The sequence below is a fragment of the Scleropages formosus genome, chromosome 12 (genome assembly GCF_900964775.1).
Source record: "Scleropages formosus chromosome 12, fSclFor1.1, whole genome shotgun sequence".
NCBI classification, from domain to species: Eukaryota; Metazoa; Chordata; class Actinopteri; order Osteoglossiformes; family Osteoglossidae; genus Scleropages; species Scleropages formosus.
Window position 1 is genome coordinate 28,296,446 of NC_041817.1, and position 19,920 is coordinate 28,316,365.

Below are 19,920 nucleotides of genomic sequence, written 5' to 3' on the forward strand. Positions count from 1 at the left end.
ACCGCCGGAGCGCTTGCAGCCCAACATCCAGGGATCCTTTCCTGTTCGCCGGGTTCCGTCCCGCTGCGGCGTTTGGCTCTCAGTCCGCCGAGCGTTTCTCGTGGACGCAGCGCATCGCGACCATCTCCACGACTGTTTTTCGCTCCAGCTGCCCGATGTGCTCAACGCCGGACGACCACGTGCCGGTTTCCGGCCCCAGTCGGACAAGCTCCCCGAGCCCACGGAGAAATGAAAAGCACGGAGTCCCTCCATCGGGCAGCGGCGGAGGAGAGGACGGCGCGGTCGCCCTCCGACGTGAGGGCTCATCTTCCATTCATCTCTTCGCTGTAAACAGGTCCCTTCCGTCGGAGGATATCCGAACATCTCGGTTGCCCTTGGGACGCTGGACGGCCAGGTAATTGACAGGTGTCCTTGTCAAAGTTCACAGGAGGTCGGAAGGGAAAGTGAGACGAGAGATGAAGACCACAGTTTTTATTCGTCCTCCAGGCTCAGAATATTAGACACAAACCACCACCTATGTACCCACTTTATTATGATCTGTGTCTATTAATTATTATATCGCTTTTTCCCCTGCTCCTTTGTATCGTGGCTCTTCTCTTGTGACGGCTGCTGTGTGGCTCACGTGTGCAGATGTGTTTTAGACCATCTGCGTGCTGCTTCAGTGACCTTCAGTGAACATCCACAAAGGCCTCCAGCCTCCATCGGTGCCCCGTCCATCTCCGTCCCCTCTTTGTAACATCGCAACCTTATTAGTTCTCAGTTTTGTCCCCGATGTGGTGGAATGAGCTCCCTGTGTCCCTCAGAGCTGCTGAATCTCTCCTGCACTGAAGAAGGGTCTCGAACCCATGTCCTTCAGAGCCACATCTCTCCTGATCTTCTGACAGCTCCATAAACGAGTCCAACACCATTGGCTGTGAATATCTATACATTTTCTATTTGAATAGCTCTTGTATAGGGGCTACTGGAGGGATGTGAACCAGCAACACGGTGGTGTGGGACACACAAGCTGCGTCCATAATCGTGTGTGTGTGTCTAAGGCTATTTGTCTGAGTTACATCATTTTGGAGAAAAATGTCTGCTAAAATGTACAACTGTAAATGTAGTAACTATAGGTAGCACAGTAGTCAGAGCTACTATTTCTCGATCCAAAGGTCGTAGATTTGAGCCCCACTTCTGGCTGTAGTTCCCTTGAACAAGGTACTTATCCTGAATTGCTCCAGTAAAAACTACCCAGCTCTATAAATGAGTAAATAGTTTTAGTAGCTGTAATAATTGTAACCCTAAAATTGTAAGTCAGCTACATGAATAAATGTAAATGTAACGTTTCTCTGTGTTCAGTCCTGAGAGATGACCCAGACACATCCAGACACACACACACACACACACATTACCTATGACAGGTGTTGAAACTGCACCCCGTTAGGCTTCAGGGCCTCTTTCTCCCATTTGCCTGATCACCGTGACCCTCTTGCATCCTCCCTGTGTCTCCACGCTGAAGGCCGAGGTGCAGCGAAAATGGAAGGTGACAGAAGGACTCGAAGGGGACGGCGCCTGAGGAGATGACACTCCTGTGCTGCTATTTGGGCGCCGCTGTGATTTAAGGGCTGAATCTCCAATTTGCTCAGCAAGTCCTGTTGTGCGGAATGCTAAGAAGGTGACGCCAGGGAGGGAGGGAGGGAGGGAGGGAGGGGGTTTGACCAGGTCCCATGCTCTGGTGGGTCTGGGGTTCGAGTCCTGCTCAGGGTGCCTTGAGATGGACTGATGTCCCGTCCTGGGTGTGTCCCCTCCCCCTCCAGCCTTGCGCCCTGTGTTGCCGGGTTAGGCTCTGGTTCACCGCGACCCTGCTTGGGACAAGCGGTTTCAGACTGTGTGTGTGTGTGTGTGTGTGTGTGTGTGTGTGTGTGTGTGTGAGACACCAACAAGGGGATTTGTGTGCCAAGGAAGTGGACCTATGTCTCAGAGGTGCGGGACAGTGCGGACCCTCGACCGCTGCCCTGCGGCGTCTTCGCCGTGTCCATCGGTCTCCCCACAGGTGCCCGGTCAGCAGAGGGGCTCTCAGGTGCTGAGGTGTCGTCCAGAGGAGCGTCCAGTAGGGTTTCCTCACACAGCAGAGTGTAACGACCCTCTTTCCGCAATCGGAGCATCGACGAAATATGTGTACTGCCCCCCGCCCCCACCTTCCAGCCTATGAATTATTTGCGCATCACAGCGTGGAAGTTACTGCCCAAACAGGACACATGGAGGCTCTTTCACCTGTGGGACTTTCTGCTCATGGAATTATGGCAAAAACGAGCAGAACTATTCAGACTGCAAACATAGTTCATGACCTTTATGTCCTCCATTCTTTCCTGTTGCTGTTCTTACTGCGGGGGTGTGGTGGTGCAGTGGGTTGGACCACAGTCCTGCTCTCTGGTGGGTCTGGGGTTCGAGTCCTGCTTGGGGTGCCTTGCGACGGATTGGTGTCTTGTCCTGGGTGTGTCTCCGGCCCTACGCCCTGTGTTGCTGGGTAGGCTCCGGTTCTCTGCGACCCTGTGTGGGACGAGCGGTTCTGAAAATGTGTGTGTGTGTGTGTGTGTGTGTGTGTGTGTGTGTGTGTGTGTGTGTGTGTGTGTGTTCTTACTGCCTGTTTGCTGCTTCTGTCCATGTCCACACCCTGCCTACTGACAGGACTGAGCTGTGGACTAAACCACAGGGCCAAAGTCAGCTCTAAACTTAGGACTAAACCTCAGGACTAACCCTGGGACGAATTTCTCAATGAGCCAGGGCCCCACAGGATCATCCTATATCATGTCTCCCAGAAGGCCCAGAATTGTCTCACGCAGCTGCCTGGCAGCTCAGACAGGGGTTCAGCGAGAGGATTGAACTGGACCCAAACACCCCTCGCCGCTCTGAATCTCCTGGGTTTGGACGTTCACGTAGTGCATGCGACCGAAGTTCGGGAAAAGTTGGAGGCGTTTGCCAAGATGTGCACCTGTAGATAGCGGTAGAATGATGATGCGGACGGACGCGTTTCGTACCCACGGTCAACCTGGGAGATGCTCTAACGGCACAGTGTGGCTTTGCGGCGGGATGCGTCGCCCTCTGCTGTTGAAGCGCCTCATTGCCGGCGCCCATCTGCGTGGTGCGGTTCGGCGCTACGAGCAGCACCGCAGCGGGTTACTTTTGTTCTCCGTGTTCTGAGAGGGCAAGTGAAAGAAGGCGACAAAGGGGACGAGTGGGAAAAGCGCTGCTCTGCGCCCTTTTATTGCTCTCGCGGTGACGGCGGGAACGGCTCTGTGGGCGAACCCACGCGGGCTCTTCCCCTCAGTGCCTCGGCAGCCGGCGGAAGCAGGGTTCTCGCCTCCCGGGTGGCGGCGGCGGCGACGGCGACGAGGTCAAAGGTCAGAGCTCGTTGTGCAAGAGGACCTTGGCTTTTTTCATGTTATTCAACACTGGAGGGAAACAGAGAGCGGTCAGCGGTCACGCTCGCGTCTCACATGACGGACATCACACGTCCGAGTGTGTTCCGTGGCAGCGAACGGCTGAGAGGAACGCAAAGCCGCAATAAATAGAGACAGGATGCGAAAGCCTTCGTTTGGCTGCGTGGGCCTCATCGGCGCGAGCGCACTTACGCGTGTCCACGTTGTCCGCCTGGTAGGCGTACAAGCGGTTGCCGTACTTGCCGACGATGTCGACGCGCACCTTCATGGACGGATCTGCGGGCGGAAGGGAGAAGACGGATGTCGTCAGAAGCTCGAATCGCCGCGGCGTCATTGCGGCGCGAGTTCCGGTTCCGTGTCGCCGAAGCGAGACCCACCGACGAAGACGATCCTGGGCACGTAGGTTCCGTCGGAGGCCAGGTGCTTGTCCCACGTTTCGTGCTGAAAACGAGGTGGTTTACTTGAGCGTTTCTGAGCACGGGTGCAGCTGCGATCGCTTATTGCTACGCAAAACGACATTTTCGCCGCATTTCGTGCCTTACCACGACATTGAGCATGACAAAGTCCTCCTGGGCCATCTTCTGAACAGCTTTGTCCGCAGCGAAGGCCTTCTTCAGAGCTGAGTGCGCAACAATGTCCACAGTTTTACTATGAAAGTACCACGTTTCACCACAACACAAACGGAAGCAGTCGCCGCATAAACCGGCGAGCCCTGCGGTGCCGCGGCACCTTACCGGAGAGACGACACGAATACGTTCACCGAGGACATTAATACCTTGACTGTATGGACAGTCTTCCTTGTGATGGATCACCATCAGCGGCTTCTGGCTGGAGAAACAAAGGCAGCAAAAATGTGCTTAATGAAACACCACCAACGAGTGCATGCAGGGAACCGCGATCGAGTCACACATAACAGTGTATTAATGTAGTAACGTGACACGTGTGCAGCGCAGGGTCCAGTGTGAGACACGGAAACCCCCCCCCACCTTTGCTTCATCTTAGTGAGGCCTTCTTCGTAGGTCTGGACCCACGTAATTTCGTCTCCCCATCCTGAGAAAAGGCATCGTTGCGGGAGCTGCGTTAGGAGACGCATTGAACAAGTGCCTCACGCACACACACACACACACATCGGACGCACGGATGGGGGGCACTGTGTACTTAACGCCTTCGTAGGGACGTGTCCACCACCAACAGCCGCGTTCCAGAGGGGGACGCGGCAGCCCCACAAGACCTACCTCTGGACAGGGTCTGCGGGGGCTTTCTGGCTTTTTTCTGGGCGGCGCACTCGAGCACCGTCACCAACAGCATCACGCAGAGCAGCGACTGGACAGACATGGTGTCCGACCCTGCAGACAGAGAGTCGGTGTATAAACAGCTCCCAGAGATGAGCATCCACCACGCGTTCACTTCCCAGCAGTAGTGAATTTGAACGTTACATTTACCTTCATCTGACACTTTTCTCCAAGGCGACTTGCAGCGTTAAAGTACCCACAATTACGTACCCATATGGGCAATTGTACTGGAGTAATTTTGGGTAAGTACTTTGCTCAAGGGTCCAACTGCTGGAGGTGGGGTTTGAACCTGCAACCTTCAGGTGCAAAAGCAGCAGCAGCTCTAAACGGTGTGCCACCAGGCACCCCTGCTGATGTACTACGGTACACTTCCTCGGTGCTGTTTGCACTCTCCAGATGAGCGTAATGCGACCGCGAGGGGATCGGCGCTTTGCGGGACACCTGGGTGCTCTCGCGGGCCCCTCCCCTTCCGCACGTGTCCGTATGAATTAATGCTCACGCATGTGGCGTGACGAGTTTGCGAGCCGCCCTGCAATTTCGATGCTGCCACGTGTCGAAACTCCTCCGTACCTGCTGAGTACTGGCCTGCTGTATATAGCCTGTAGTGATGTCACATTCACCGAATGAACAAGTACAAATGTAAGTGGGCGGCACGAAGAGTAGCGCTGCTGTCTCACAGCGCCTGGGTAGTACGAGAGAACGTGGGTTCGATCCCCGCTCAGCCTGTGTGGAGTTTGCATGTTCTCTCTGTGTGGGTTTCCTCCTGGTGCTCTGGTTTCCTCCCACAATCCAAAGACATGCTGTTCAGGTTCACCCATAGTGTGTGTGTTCCACTGATGTATGGATGAGTGACCCAGTGTGTCTAGCAGTGTAAGTGGTTAATAAGGTGTGTAGGCTGATAACACTACATAGAGTTCAGCGGAAGTTGCTTTGGAGAAAAGTGTCTGATAAATAATGGGGGTGCGGTGGCGCAGTGGGTTGGACCACAGTCCTTCTCTCCAGTGGGTCTGGGGTTCGAGTCCCGCTTGGGGTGCCTTGTGACGGACTGGCGTCCCGTCCTGGGTGTGTCCCCTCCCCCTCCGGCCTTACGCCCTGTGTTACCGGGTTGGGCTCCGGTTCCCTGTGACCCTGTATGGGACAAGCAGTTCTGAAAATGTGTGTGTGTGTGTGTCTGATAAATAAATAAATGTAACTGTGTTATTTGGTGGAATTTACAGTCATTCATGTAGCTGAATAACTCACTTTTCTCCATCATCACTTACCGTGTTTAGCTACTTAACTTAGTTTTTACCCACTTTGCTGAGTATTATTGTTAAAACTGGCGCACTTTCGGGTAGGAATCTTGCTCAAGGGTACTACAGCTCCAGGTGAAATTCACACCTGGGACTTCGAGATGCGAAGGCAACAGCTCTCAGCGCGATGCTATCAGCTGCTCCCAAGTGAACAAATTATAATTAATTTGACTTTGGAAAAAATTTAAATGTTCTTCTATGGGCAGCAGGTGGTGCGGTGTTTAGAACTGGCACCTTGCAATCAAAGGATGTGGGTTCAAATCTCCTCTGTAGTACCCTTGATCGGGGTACTCATCCTGAATCGATGCGGTAAAATGGACTTTCCTCCTAAATGTACCAGTAAATCAGTGCAACTGGCTTAGTGCTGAAACCTCGCACTGTAAAGTGCTTCAAAGAAAAGCGTCAGCTAAATAAATAGATAACAATAATCGATACGCACAAAATGTTAAGAAGTCACTTGGAGTCGTGGCAAAGGAAACATTTGGAGAACAGTTCTGCGAAGAATCATCTTCTTGCTCTTTCCATCCATAGTCAACAGGTTTTGACATGAATGATCATTGAGTGTTACATGTTGTGATGACATAAACAGCCTCTAGAAAGTGAGTAAATCTCATTTGTAACATGAATAACCACGTAAGTAGCCTCGAACATGCAAGTGATCGTGAAGGAGCCACTAGGTCCCGCGGCCGAGGGCAAGTCGAACTGAACGAGCGTGTTACGGAAACGCGGGGGAAGCGACACGCGACACACGCAGCCATCGCCGAGCGACTCTCGACGGCGGCCGTAAATCCTGTCGCGCTGCCCATCGCTGTTGTCGACGCTCAGCGTGCCTGAGCGGTCATGCGCTCCTCTCACCGGGGTTCTTACCGGAGAGCAGAGTGTGTATCCCGCGACGTGAAGGAGACGTCCTGGAGCTCTTCCCCGGCGCTCTGGCATGTCGCAGCCGCGCGCCTCCCTAATGACCTCGGTGCCACAATGAAGGAACCGGTCGGACCGGGCAGGCCGGCGAACACGCTCACGCACACCCTGACCTCGCCCTCACACGCGCATTCCTCTGCGACGGGTTTGCTGCTCCGATTGTTCTCGGTCGGTGGGGTCGTGCGTCAGCGGTCGTCCCGGAACCTGTTTGTCCTGCAGCGACACAAGTGTGTGGAAGAGCAGGACCAGCCTGCTGCTCGCTGTCGCACTTTTCTGCATTTGCGCTCTTATTGTTGTCTTTATGATTGTTGCTGTTATTAATGTGAAACCTTTGTGCGCAGTGACTCGTACCGTTAAGTTTTTACACCGATTTACCCTCCTGCACAGCTGGGTAATAGCAGGTATGACAAACCCCTGTGGCTCTCAGGGTCCGTTTCGCCCGAAGGCCTCTTCGCAGTACTACACCCCCCCGGGAACTGGCCGGAGGAGCGAAAGCGAAGCGAAACCAGTGTCCTCCATGTCTGCGAAAAGCTGGGCAAGAGCTGCTAAGACTTGGTGCTTCATTTCCTGCTCTCAGTTCTTGAACAGATCGCTTGCGGGAAAAGACAAAACTAGTATCATTCCAAGCGCTACTTCCCCCATATCACCACGAATACTTCAGTAATACGGAAACTGCACGTTATTTACATTTTGTACCGATTCACTTAGCAGACGCTTTTCTCCAAAGCGACGAACATCTCAGAGGAAAATACCAGGAGTTCATTACATCAACAGAAGGAGACATTTGTCCAAACATGTGATTCCAGAGTACAGTCCATTCACCATGTTCCACCATGTGAACCAGTAGACATTACACAAGCAGCTGCATAAAAACTTTTTCCATAAACTGTTATTAAAAATGAGCGAACATGACAAACACGCGCACGTGTGTCGCGCACTGATGAGATCACAAGTGAGTCCGAAACGGCTGAGTTTTGACATCCTTCTTAAATGCAGAGAGAGATTCAGCAGTTCTGAGTGAAAGGGGGATCGGTCATTCCACCACATCGGAGCCAGGAACAAAAAATTTCGTACTTTTGTTTTAAAGCTTCTTGTGTGTGGGAAGACCAAGTGGGCAAAGGTAGAGGAGCATAGCAGGCTGGCTGGGGTCTATTGAGTTCTTGTAGATATCTGGGAGCAGTTCTATTGATGTTTTTGTTGCCATAACCAGGGTCTTGAATTTGATCCGGCAGCTATAGGAAGCTAGTGCAGAGAAACGAGTAGAGGAGATACGTACGAACAACACAACTCGTGCAGCAGTTTTCTGTAAAAGCTGCAGAGGTTTGATGGCAGTAGCAGGAAGGCCACACAGGACAGAGCTGCAGTATCCAGACGAGACGTCACCATGGCCTGGACAAGTAGTTGGGCGGAGTCAGTTGTGAGGTGAGGACGGATCCTGCGGATGTTATGCAGGATGTATCTGCAGGTCCGGGTTGTGGTTTCGATCTATAAAGGAGAAAGAGAGGCTTCAGTCAATCATCCCTGCCAGGCCTCTTAGCCAGTGAAATAGGCAAAGTGAGCGAGTTGTCCAGGCTGACAGAGAGTTCTTGATGGAAGGCTGGACCAACACAACTCTCTTTTGGAAGGGTCGAGTTGTAGGTGGCGATCAGACATCCGAGCAGATATGTCCGAGTGGCCGGCAGCGATGAGCGATGGAATGACTGTAGCTCCGAAGTTAAAGCGGAGGAAGAGCGGCTTATCGTCGGGGTACCGCCGGTGGGAGAATTCACGGGAGGCGATGACAGGCCCGGGGGGAGAGGTGTAGCTCGAGAAGAACAGGGGGCCCGGTTCCGAGGCCGAGGGGACGTTCGGGAGCCTCGTCGGACCGCTTGGTAGGATCCGCCTGATAGGTCGGGCAAAAATCATTGTAGTGCGGTTCCTTCGATGCCCAGCTGTCCAAGAGAGGACAGGAGACTCCGGCGGTTGACAGTGTCAAATGCTGGTGACGTGCAAAGGAGGAGGACGAGGACCGAGGGGAGGAAGGCCTCTCTATCGCAACTGGAGAACGTGCGGACCTGCGAGGACAGCCGTCTCAGTAGAATGTCCAACATTGCAGCATTGCAAAGGGACAGCATGATAACGCATTTTATTTCTCCATGGAAGATCATAAGCAGGTATAAAATGGGGCATATTATGAAAATACAGGGTTCACTCCAGTTCATTTTAGGAGCTGAATTATAGTAACTATATAAGTGGGCTATAGTATAGAGAACAGACAAAAATTAAAGTTATTTAATTAAAATTCGGATAAAAATGTAAATACACACAAAACAGAAGAAATAAACATTTCCAGGTTATTATCTTTATGCAATATGTCGTTTCCTCATTAAAAAAAGTAACTTCAGCGCAGCAATCGTTATCTCTAGCGATTACGAACAACAGATATTTGGACCCCAGTCTGCTTTTGACGCATGCGCCTTGGCGAAGAGCGATGCATTCTGGGACTGCGGAAGCAGGCGAAAGGCTTCGGTCCAAATGATCGGATTCAGAGCCGGCGATCAGAGACGACACAGAGAAGCTGTCGCTATGGGCAACGGATGACATACGCATGCGCAGTGAGAAGGAGCGATGCATTGCGGGAGCAGTACAAGAGTTTCTTAAGAAGAGCGAGGAGAGAGCTGCGGAAGAGAAGTTTTCTTTGCTTAACTTGTTAATAACAATAGAAAAAAAAACTCGCCAGCGTTATGAACGCAGCTGTAGCTCGGAGGACCCAGGAGACCCTGGGAAGAGTGATTAAAAAACCTCCTCTGACAGAGAAACTGCTGAGCAAACCGCCGTTCCGATACCTGCAGGACATCTTCAGTGAGGTAAAAGTCAGTGTGACCATTACATGATCAATAATAATTATCAGTAACTAACTGCCGACGCCGCGTTCAGGTGAACATCAGCCCTTCCCGCGCTGCACTGACGTGAAGAGTAACATTTACTGACACTTTTCTTTGCTCGCGTCGTGAAAAATCAATGAATCTGCGCGTGAATCTGTTCAGGCGGTTTGACGCGAGCTCAGCGCGCGCGCAGTGACTCACTGCGGCGGTTTGAAATTGATGCCGAGAATCAATGACCTCAGTCTTAGGGAGTGCAGTTTGCGGACACATGATGATGATGATTGATTGAGCCACAGTCTCTGTATCTCGTTCACAGAGGTGTGCGGGGGTTTACCCTGTTTTTTTGCCCAGAGAAGGAGCTCCTCTGTCTCTGTCATCATCATGTGCTCACTGAGCGCAGGTGAACTGCAGAAGGTGGGTCCTCTGGTCACTTGAGATGGTCTCGCGGTGCCAGCTGGGACACGGACAGTGACAGCCGAGCAGGTTTCCCGTATCGGGCGCACAGTTTGTTTCCTGATCAACGACGTTGATTTCGCATCAAGGAAATGTTTCGGGCCGAAGGACTCAAGGAGCTGGGTGAGAGAAGAACGTGAGGAGAGCCTTGAGGGCCCAAAGTATTTGGGATTATAGGCTTTTCCCAAACTGCTGCGGCTCATTAGATTACCACAGGGACGTGTTTCGCTGGGGAGCGGTGACTGGCACCCGGTCAGCGGGCGAGAATGCACCGCGCTATGAAATGTAAGACGGTGTAAAATACTCCTGCGCAAGCAGACAGATTGCGGGGGATTAACAGGAACTTTGGCACGTGTTAATGAGCAGGAGGAAGACTAACAAGGTGAAGGAGTGCTGAAGCTGCTGAGGTGCCACGTTTGAGATCCTGCAGACAGGAGGCAGAGGCAGAGGGAGGGCTCAGCGGGGATTATCCTGCAGGTGGCAGCTGAGGGTAGAAAACACATGTTGCTCATGGAGCTCCTGCTAATAGGGAACTGAAGAGGAGGTCAGAGCGACAGACTGAGCGCAGAGGGCTGGACCACACTGCATGGGTGTTGCTCCATGTCGCCCGACGGCTATTCCAGTGTAAAGACGAGAAACAAGGGAGTACACTGGTGCCTGTGCTGGAGAGCACAACCGTTCCTAAGTCACTTTGCTCCTAACTCGAAAGTCACTGAAAATGTCATCTCTGTAAACTCCTGTTTAATGTCAATTGTTGACTCATCTCATAACCATTTAGGGTTCCTCATCTTGTCACCCAGGTGTTGTGATACGATACGATTGAACTTTATCGTCAAATTTCTCTAAAATTATTTACTCTGGTACAGGCAGGAGATTTGTAAACCATATAAGTGAGGAATTCAGTAAAAAGAAATTGCCGGATAATGTTTCCATCTTTGAAAATCCGTAAGGGGAGCATTCATAGTGTGAGGAGCCCGTGTTCTCGCACTTGCTTTGCTGCGACAGTAGTAACAGATACCAAGTTTTACAGTGTTCCGCTTCAGGTGAGCAGCTTCCTCAGGTGCAACACAGAAGATCCCTCCAGGGACCTGAAGTCACAGCACTTCCTGAAAGCGGGAGGATCAATGCGCTCCTGCTTCTTTGTGATTTCCCCCGTGTGTGAGTTACAGGTGATACGCACCACCGGTTTCATGAAGGGCCTCTATACCGAGACGGAGATGAAGTCAGAAAATGTGAAGGTGAGCAGGTCATCAGTGTGTCTGTCTGTCTGTCTGTCTGTCTGTCTGTCTGTCTGTCTGCTCACTGTAGTCTGTGAGAGACAGTGCAGGAAGTCCTGATGGTTGTTCAGCCACCGTTTACCGTTGAAAGGAGGACCCTGTTCATTACCCTGATCAACAGCCACTCTTGGTGTGTCCCACTTCCTCCCGTTTGTGCAGGACAAGGAGGCCAAGATGCTTTTCCTGCAGAAGGCCATTGATGTGGTGATGCTGACCAGCGGGGAGCCCCTGTCGACCAAGCCAGCGCGCATCGCGGCTGGTCACGAACCCGAAAAGACCAATGAGCTGCTGCAGGCCATCGGCAGATGCTGCCTCAACAAGGTCCGTCGATGAGCACTGATGTATCTCTCTCCGCGGGCCAGCAGGTGGTGTAGTGCTTAATGAATGTGACTTGACCAGAAGGTGACAGTCCTCTTGTGGGAATTCAATAATGCATAACAAGTAAAAGCAGAACTCTGTCAGAAACAAATTATATTTTAAGTAATATTTTTTCACATATTCGTATAATGTGTTTTTGGACGTTTTTCCTAGGATTTCTAGAAAGTTGTTTAAGCTCCACCCTCAAGTACAGAATGTCCTGTGTAAGGTGCAGTTTGGGAGATACAGTGAAAAACATGTCCTCTGAGGTGGACAAAAATGAATGGTATGGTTTCAGGAGGATATGCGACATGTACATTTAGTTTTATACCTGTTACATTCTGTTCAGTGGCATTTGGCTCATTAACACAAATCAGTCGGTTTTATTTTCATTGTTATATTTTCATTACACCAAACATTTTTACAGTGAAATTCCTGAGGACAAAAAAATGAGACGTGCAGCTATGGATTGTGTGGACGAGCCTTTCATTCTGTAAGCACAGAGGGACAGCGCATCGCCGCGCAGAGATGGGGGTCGGCGCTACCATGCCGTTCATGTGCAGAGTGCTGTGTAAGAGCACAGCTGTTCTCTCGCGCAGCTGTCCAGCGATGAGGCCGTCAAGAGGGTTCTGGCGGGAGACAGGCCCGACCCCAGGGGCAAGCCCAGCTCCCAGGACAAAGAGAACCGGGAGGGCCGGGACAGGAACCAGGCCCGAGAGGTGAGGTCAGGAGAGTGCGACTGCAAAGAGAGCTCTGCTCTAGTAGGAATGGCAGCGTGGCGCCCATCTTGGTCCCTGCTGTGGAAGTTCTTGTTGTGTCTTTACAGCCAGGTCACAGTCCCGGTTATTGTATGACCATGTTTTGGTTTCACTCAGGAAAGAAAGGAGGTCAAAGAGCGCAGTACCAGCCGAGATGCAAAAGACTCGGACCCGCGTCACCTGGCAAGGGATCGGGATCGAGAGGACCGCAGGACAAAGAAGGACAGGCACAGGGACAGCGATCGGTCGAAAGACAGGGATCGAGACCGCAATCAAACGAAAGACCGGGATCCATCGAAAGATAGGGATCGTGATCGCAATCAAACAAAATACCATGACCAGTCAAAAGACAGGGACCGTGACCACAATCGTGCAAATGACCGTGATCACACCAAAGACAGAGTCCGTGACCACAGAAAAGAGGAAAATGAGAGCAAGAGCCGAGAGAAGGAGAAGAACGGACGTAGAAGAAGGTGTCGAGACGACGAGCTGGAGAGGAGGGAGGAGGAGGAGGAGGAGGAGGAGGAGGAGGACCGAACCGGAGAACCGGAGCGGGAAACTGCAAAGGGAAGAAAGGTGTGTGACTTGGTCCTCATGCTGCTGCAGTGGAACGTTGAGACAACGTGCTGTTTCTGATTGTGTTTAACGGGTTGCGTGTGTTTAGGGCAGAGGTGTGGAAGACATGCAGAACGAGTCACCACTGGACCGGGTCATCAGAAATAAGCCAGCAGATCAAGAGTACGTGGAGGTGAGCCGCCGTATTCAGTTTCTTCTTCTCGGTCCCCTAGATGGTGTAGCTGTGCTGTGGACGCACTGCAGCTCACTCTCGCCCCCTCCATCGAAGAGTTTCCTGGGCTGTGCGCTCAGACGTGGGTTCGAATTCAGCTCAGTTTGTATGGAGCTTGTTTGGTCTCCCTGTGTTCACATGGGTTTCTTCGAGGTGCCCTGGTTTCCACCCTCAGTCCAAAGACAAGTTTTAGATTAATTGGTGACTCTAAATTGCCCTGTGTGTGTGTGTTATGCTGCTCTGCTCTATACATATGACTGACTGTTGGCAGTTTAGGGCACTAAAATAAGTAACAGTGTAAATTACCGCGGATACAGATGTCATACAGGCACTGGTTAATAATCACTGTATGTCCCTTTGGAGAAAAGCTAAATGAGTAAATGTAACTGTGCTCCTCTTTCTCTGTGTGTGTACCTTTCAGGCGTTGAGCCCAGCCAGGTTACCTCGGCCCACATCGGCCAAAGGCCAGAGACAGCGAGCCCAGCCTGGAGCTCAGGGTGAGCTGTCCAGGGCGAAGGGTTCGACTTCCAATACAGGAGGTTCATGTGTTTGGCGGATTATCTGGGATGGGGAACACATCCACATTGTTGATGTACATCAGTGTAAAAACAGCTTTCCCTCCTCTTTTCAGATGGGTCAGACGGTGAAGGAGGTGAGTGGCCCCCTGCTCCTTTTTTCGGGTGTTTGTGCTGGAATCATGAGGACTTAGTGTTCTCATATGAGGACATTTATCTTCTTGTGTGATAGTTTTACCTACAGGTTCACTTTGTATTTCTGTTGCTCAATATTTTACTGGAGGAAAAAGGTGTTTGAGGATAAAACCCCAGTCCTTGGTTCTAAGTACAGCAGATTATCCCTCCATCCTGTAGCCTTGTGGTCACATATCCAGAGTAACTATGGTGACAGTGAGGGGGTTGGGAGGGTGTCCTCAAGCCTAAAACTGGAGGGAATCCAGATTCCTCTTATTCAAGGTGCTTCAGGCTGTCACTCCTCGCAGGAGCTGAAATACCTTCGGCAGCGAAACAAACCCATGAAGGGACCCAGGACGCGGCGGAGGCCCTTCGACCGCAAACCTCTCAGAGGTGAGCCCCATGTGATAAGTGATGAGTGCCACCTTATGGCCAGTAAGGGTAATGACCTCAAAGACCAGAGGAAAACCATTTGTTATCTGGGAAACCAAACCAAAGTTCATTTCTTCACAGAAAAACCAGAGCAAGTTCAGAACATCAAATGAAATCACTCCCTGCCTGCCTGTTCATTTCTTATCTCTGCCTTTTCTCATTTGAACACAAAATATAAATAAGGTTCATCAAGGGCAGCTGGTGTGTGTCTTGTGGCTGCTCACAAGTGTGATGTGACTCCCCCCCCCCCAAAGCAGGAGGATACCCCGCCCCAGCAGTGCCCGCCCTGCCCCTCCCCGGGTGAAGAGGCAGGAGAGCTACACTGAACCAGTCCTCCCAGAGAGGTGAACCCGTGGACATCTATAAGATATAATAATATGCCATACATATTAAATTGTCATATTCTTTTCTTTCCCACTGTATCATTAAATATTTGTAGTAGTTTAATGCCTTTATCATATAGAGACTAGCCATTTATTATACTGAAGCTGTAAAGTGACTTTCTCAAGGGTATAAGAGGCCCCCATTCCAACAGACAGCCCTCTAACCATGGTGCCCTCTGCTGGTTTACTAACCCTGTCACACAGGCTGGGCAGCAGCAAGTTGTCCGCAGCAGTGATCGTGGAGGGGGCGGGGCTCTCGGACCAGGAGGATGATGAGCAGTTTGTGGTGGAGGAGTCGGCTGCCCCCCACCTCGATGTGCCCCGACCAGAGACGGTGAGTGTTGGGGAAGCGGGACTTGGCACAGCATGTTGGGTTTGTCTGTGGGACATGGACTCACTGGCACCTGGGACACTGCAGCTGGAGCACTAGTGTATCAGTGTCAATATCTGGGACTTGTTGCTATGGGTGCCCTGTCTGTCTGTCTGTCTGTCCCCAGGAGCCTGCAGTGGTTGTACAGGATGATGGCAGTCATGGTGCGTCAGAGAACCCCATGTAACACAGTACAGTTTAACGACCAGGTCTTCCACATGACCGCGCACCAGCTCCATGAAGCTGCAACAAATAATGGGATTTAACTGAAATGATTCCGGCTTAAACAAAAGTTGAAATTTGTATTTAATTTTTCGTTCACTTGCTTGTCACCCACGAATTCCAAATGTCAGATGCATTATTTCACTTTCCCTGTTTTCATTTCAGGTGGACTTGTGAAAAAAATTCTGGAAACCAAGAAAGACTATGAAAGAGCGCCTTTGTCATCAGCGCTGAACGACCAGGTAATGACCGCAGAGCTCCAGGAGACCAAAGCCATGAGCTGTCAGTAGGTGGCGCTGTGGCAGTTGGTGCATGTCAGCAACGGGGCAAATGAGCCATTCGAATTCCTCCTCACACTTGAGTACCTTGGGATGTCTGGCTATGTTTTTCAACCGTCGACGGTCTTTTCGCTGAAGCTGCTCCACTAAATGGAGTGTGAAAGTGAAATTGTGGGTTTGAACCCAACATGGTGAAGCAAGAAGAGGAAAAAAGTGCAGCTCCACAGATGGCGTGAGATAAGTGGAGGTATGTCTCCCACACCAAAGAACGCCTGCCGGAATGAAACGCCCTTCACCCAGCATGAGCGCGACTCCTTGGAGCAGCAGGCTGTGACCTCCAGTGCAGTGTGAGAACCACTTCCTGAACATATTTATTATTTATCTGACACTTTTCTCCAAAGAGACTTACACTGTTGGGCTACTTTACCCACTGAGCACTGATTTACCTATTTATACCTCTGGGAAATTTTTTACTGTATTGGTTGAGGCTCAATACCTCAATGAAGAGTACTACAGCAGGAGGTGGGATTCGAACCTGGGTCCTTTGACTGGAAGGCAGCAGCTCTAACCACTGCACCACCTGCTGGCAGCTTCCTCTATTTCTGCCCTTGAAATTCTGCCATGAGGCCACAGCTTGGTGACGTCACGCTGCTGAGCCTCTAGAACTCACCCAAGTCCACATATCAGTTGAGAGAATCCGGTCTTGAGATCTGGGCTTCCATAACCTTCCAGGACCTTCCTACCTTGCCTTCGCTAGACAGGGCCAGAACCCTCTTGATGTCCCAGTCAAAGGAGTGTCCACTGTTGTCTTCATGTTCACATCTGCCCCACGAAGTGACGCTCATACTTCCTGCACTGCCCTCTCTGGAGGACTTTCCTCATTTTGATCTCCTCGGTTGCCTGCTGGGGGCATCAGAGTGTGGTGCACAGCATGTTACACACTTTGTGAGCCACTAGATGGTGCTGGACTCATTATTGCAGCTGTCAGGAGATAAGTGGGGCTGAAAGAGATGGGTTTGAAGCCTTTCGTCAATGCCAAGAGGGATTCAGCAGCTTTGAGGGACATGGGGTGAAAACAGAATGTGGGACCCTTTGTAAGGAGGACCAGCAAGTGACCAGGACTCAAACTGAAAGTGACTTGTTTGGATGTCGCACCCTGCAGACGGTGCAACTGCACGCGTGTGAGCGGCGCCTTAGTGATGAACACTGCTGGAAAAGACCTTCCCACCTCTGTGAGTCGACGCAGGAATTTGCTGTATATTTTGCTTGCGACCCCCCGTGACCTTTGCCTGCACTCATGTTATTGTAAGAGTGCCGATGCAAGAGGACGAGGGCGTCTTTTTATTTAGATGACTCAGCTGCTGGGTTTTTTTTACCCCCTGTTCTCAACACCCTTGCAGGAGGCCTGCTGGAGGTGTAAATAAACGGTGCGGCGGAGAGGGGTGCGTGTTGAGTGACGGCTGCCGAGGAGATGGGCCGGACCCCTCTTCTCGAAACTCGCGTGTAAATAAATGCACGTCACTGTATCGGTGTTTCTATTGAGACGCTCGGGATTGTGGGTAGGGTTGATGCATCTCTGGGGTTCAAGGGGTATAAAACCTCCCCCACCCCCAGAGAGCCCCAAATGTGAGGTTATGACCGTGTGCGATGAACAATAGAGGGCAGGATCGCGTTCCCTCTCCTCTACATGAATGATTGTAAATTCCACCAAATAACACAGTTACATTTATCAGACACTTTTGTCTAAAGCGACCTCCAGTGAACTCTATGTAGTGTTATCAGCCCACACACACACACACACACACACACACACACACACACACACACACACACACACTATGGGGGAACCTGAAGAGCATGTCTCTGGACTGGGGGAGGAAACCCATACAGACATGGGGAGAACATGCAAACTCCACACAGACCGAGCTGGGATCGAACCCATGTCCTCCTGCATTCACCCAGGTGCTGGGAGACAGCAGCGCTACTAGCTGTGCTACTGTGCTATTTAATGTGTATCAATGTAAATTTTACCCTGAGCCCTGTGCCGCTGTACAGGAAGCTGCCCAGTGCACTTTCTTCTGGGTTGCAGTCACACAGAGGCGTCTGCAGCTTAATGTCTGTCAGCTCTGAGTGACACGCATTGGACCTGTGTCCCCACCCCACCCCACCCAGGCAGAGAGACAGAGCCCCCTGTCGGAGGCGCGCTGGAAGGAGTGCGACCTGCTCTCCAGAGAGATGGATCGCCTGAGCGCCTCCGTCCAGGCAGTGTGTCGCAGCACTGTGCCGCTGGGCAGGATCGTGAACTACCTCCAGGAAGATGTGGACTCCATGCAGGTGGAGCTGCAGGCCTGGCGTCGGGAGAACCAAGAGTACGTACAGGCCCTGCTGCAGGAGCAGAGGTAGTGTTTCGCTTGCTCGCTCACGCACACACAGAGTGCACTCGAGGCATGACGCCCTCACACACAAACCTGTTCTTTGTGACGCTTCTTAGTTATTTATTCATTTAACAAACAGGCCCTTTACGCCAAAGTGACTTATAGTGTAGAGCTACTTACTCTGATTTACCCAGCAGTGTAATTTCTTGCCATATCACTTCAGGGTAGGTACCTTGATCAAAGGTACTACAGCAGGAGGTGGGATTCAAACCCAAGTCCTTTGAATGCATAGTGGCAGCTCTATCCACCACACCACCCATTACCCCTTGCATTCAAAGGACCCGGGTTTGAATCCCACCTCCTACTGTAGAACCTTTGATCAAGGAACTTACTTTGAATTGATCAGTGTTGATCAGTATACTTTTGCTCATTCTTTTCCTTGATTTTTGTTGTGCACATTTCACATTTCTATCTCTGTGTGTGTGTCTCTAAGGGTGACAGAGAGCACTGTGGAGCCCCTGAGGGCGGAGCTTTCACAGCTGGAGCAGCTCATCAGAGACCAGCGGGACAAGATCTGTACCATCAAGTCCAGTATACTCCTGAATGAGGCCAAGATCCAGAAGATGGTGTCGGTCACGACCTCCTCGTCCCACTCGTGAGAGCAGCACGGTCCTCGGTCTCTTGCTCTGCGCTTCTAACTTTGCCCATGGTTGTATTCACACTGTCGGACTGCTTTCTTCACGTCCCCCTGCACTGTGGGCCTTTCCTGCTCTGAACCAGCATTGTGCTGTGACCGCTGACCTCACGGACATTCAGCTCAGGCTGGAGGACATGGACCTGGACACTTGGACAGATTTGTTTGTTTATACAGATTGCGAGACTCCCTCTACTGTAAATGACTCAGTATTCACAGCTAGAGATCTGCACTTTGAGGACAGAGACATGTCTGTGTCACTAGTAATGCTAAAACTCAGAGTTCTTATTTATATTATTTATAATAATAATTGTTAAAAAAAACAAAAAAATCTGAACTGTTGCGGCAGATGAGGGACTACGCTTGTGTCCCTGAGCCCAAGCACCTCTGCACGTTACACACCAAGGGCTGGTCGAGCATCGTTGACAAGTTGGGTGTGAAGTTGGAGGGACGGGTTCGAGTACTGAGCTCACTGGGACAAGCAGCACTTCAGCCCTTCGACCCGATGCGTCAACTTTACTTGAAACCTTTTCTAAAGTGTGAAGCTGGACCTGTTCGCCACTGAAGAGAAGGCGCCTCTGTACCCTCTACACCTCATCTCAAAGGGGAGTAGCAGGTATCACTGAAGGCTGTTGGTTCCCTGTCCCACTCCCTGCTACTTGTGCTGAATTACTCTAGTAGAACACAGTGCTGTATAAATGGGTCAAATAAAAGCTAAGCAGCACAATAAGACTAATAAGAAATTTTCCAGCATTTCTGTTACACTTCCAGGATAAGTAGGGAACACCTTGTAGCATAGCAGTTAGAGTTGCTGCCTTTGGATCCAAAGGTTAAAGGTTTGAATCTCACCTGCACTTGTAGTTGCTACTACTTGTCCTAAATTTGCTCCAGGAAAAAACCCCTGCCTGTATATATGAGTAAATAACTAAGGAGCGTAACACTGAGTTGCTTTGGAGAAAAGCGCCGGATAAATAAAGGAGCAAATGTGAAAGCGCTGAATACGGAGTGTTGTTGTTTCTAAGGGTGTGTTTACAGAACTGGCGCTCAGATCGGACCCCAC

General features: G+C 51.1%; 2 protein-coding genes across 9 annotated transcripts; one reads left to right on the forward strand and one right to left on the reverse strand.

Moving 5' to 3' along the window:
- Window positions 1-3,210: 3,210 nt before the first annotated feature.
- On the reverse strand, window positions 3,211-6,975 carry LOC108928868 (anterior gradient protein 3-like). Its single transcript, XM_018743060.2, has 8 exons — window positions 6,871-6,975; window positions 4,655-4,765; window positions 4,406-4,469; window positions 4,195-4,247; window positions 3,962-4,038; window positions 3,797-3,860; window positions 3,612-3,695; window positions 3,211-3,431 (listed from the first exon to the last, which is right to left on the reverse strand). Exons 2-8 carry the CDS (start codon window positions 4,752-4,754, stop codon window positions 3,382-3,384), a joined length of 492 nt encoding a protein of 163 aa, XP_018598576.1. The 5' UTR covers window positions 4,755-4,765; window positions 6,871-6,975; the 3' UTR covers window positions 3,211-3,381.
- A 2,561-nt stretch (window positions 6,976-9,536) lies between these two features.
- On the forward strand, window positions 9,537-19,859 carry traf3ip1 (TNF receptor-associated factor 3 interacting protein 1). Of its 8 annotated transcripts, XM_018741232.2 has the most exons (15): window positions 9,537-9,767; window positions 11,408-11,476; window positions 11,675-11,836; window positions 12,472-12,591; window positions 12,748-13,206; window positions 13,295-13,378; window positions 13,839-13,914; window positions 14,049-14,069; window positions 14,415-14,499; window positions 14,793-14,882; window positions 15,126-15,255; window positions 15,419-15,455; window positions 15,679-15,755; window positions 17,964-18,190; window positions 18,660-19,859. In XM_018741232.2, the coding sequence occupies exons 1-15, from the start codon at window positions 9,645-9,647 to the stop codon at window positions 18,823-18,825; spliced, it is 1,926 nt and encodes a 641-aa protein (XP_018596748.2). In that variant the 5' UTR covers window positions 9,537-9,644; the 3' UTR covers window positions 18,826-19,859. The 8 variants fall into 8 exon arrangements, 7 of the variants coding, with proteins under 7 accessions (XP_018596748.2, XP_018596728.2, XP_018596738.2 ...); XM_018741212.2 differs by lacking the exon at window positions 9,537-9,767 and having other exon boundaries at window positions 10,052-11,476; XM_018741222.2 differs by lacking the exon at window positions 9,537-9,767 and having other exon boundaries at window positions 10,052-11,476; window positions 14,796-14,882.
- The last annotated feature ends 61 nt before the right edge of the window (window positions 19,860-19,920 follow it).

What these genes read in the sequence shown, in the direction of transcription:
- LOC108928868 (XM_018743060.2), bottom strand. Translation starts at nt 4,754, where the DNA reads ATGTCTGTCCAGTCGCTGCTCTGCGTGATGCTGTTGGTGACGGTGCTC. An exon ending in CCCGCAGACCCTGTCCAGAG is followed by an intron (nt 4,470 to 4,654) that starts GTAGGTCTTGTG and finishes GCCTTTTCTCAG; the next exon opens with GATGGGGAGACGAAATTACG. An exon ending in CTCACTAAGATGAAGCAAAG is followed by an intron (nt 4,248 to 4,405) that starts GTGGGGGGGGGT and finishes TTGTTTCTCCAG; the next exon opens with CCAGAAGCCGCTGATGGTGA.
- traf3ip1 (XM_018741212.2), top strand. Translation starts at nt 11,162, where the DNA reads ATGTTTCCATCTTTGAAAATCCGTAAGGGGAGCATTCATAGTGTGAGG. An exon ending in GCAGATGCTGCCTCAACAAG is followed by an intron (nt 11,837 to 12,471) that starts GTCCGTCGATGA and finishes TCTCTCGCGCAG; the next exon opens with CTGTCCAGCGATGAGGCCGT. An exon ending in CATCAGCGCTGAACGACCAG is followed by an intron (nt 15,756 to 17,963) that starts GTAATGACCGCA and finishes CACCCCACCCAG; the next exon opens with GCAGAGAGACAGAGCCCCCT.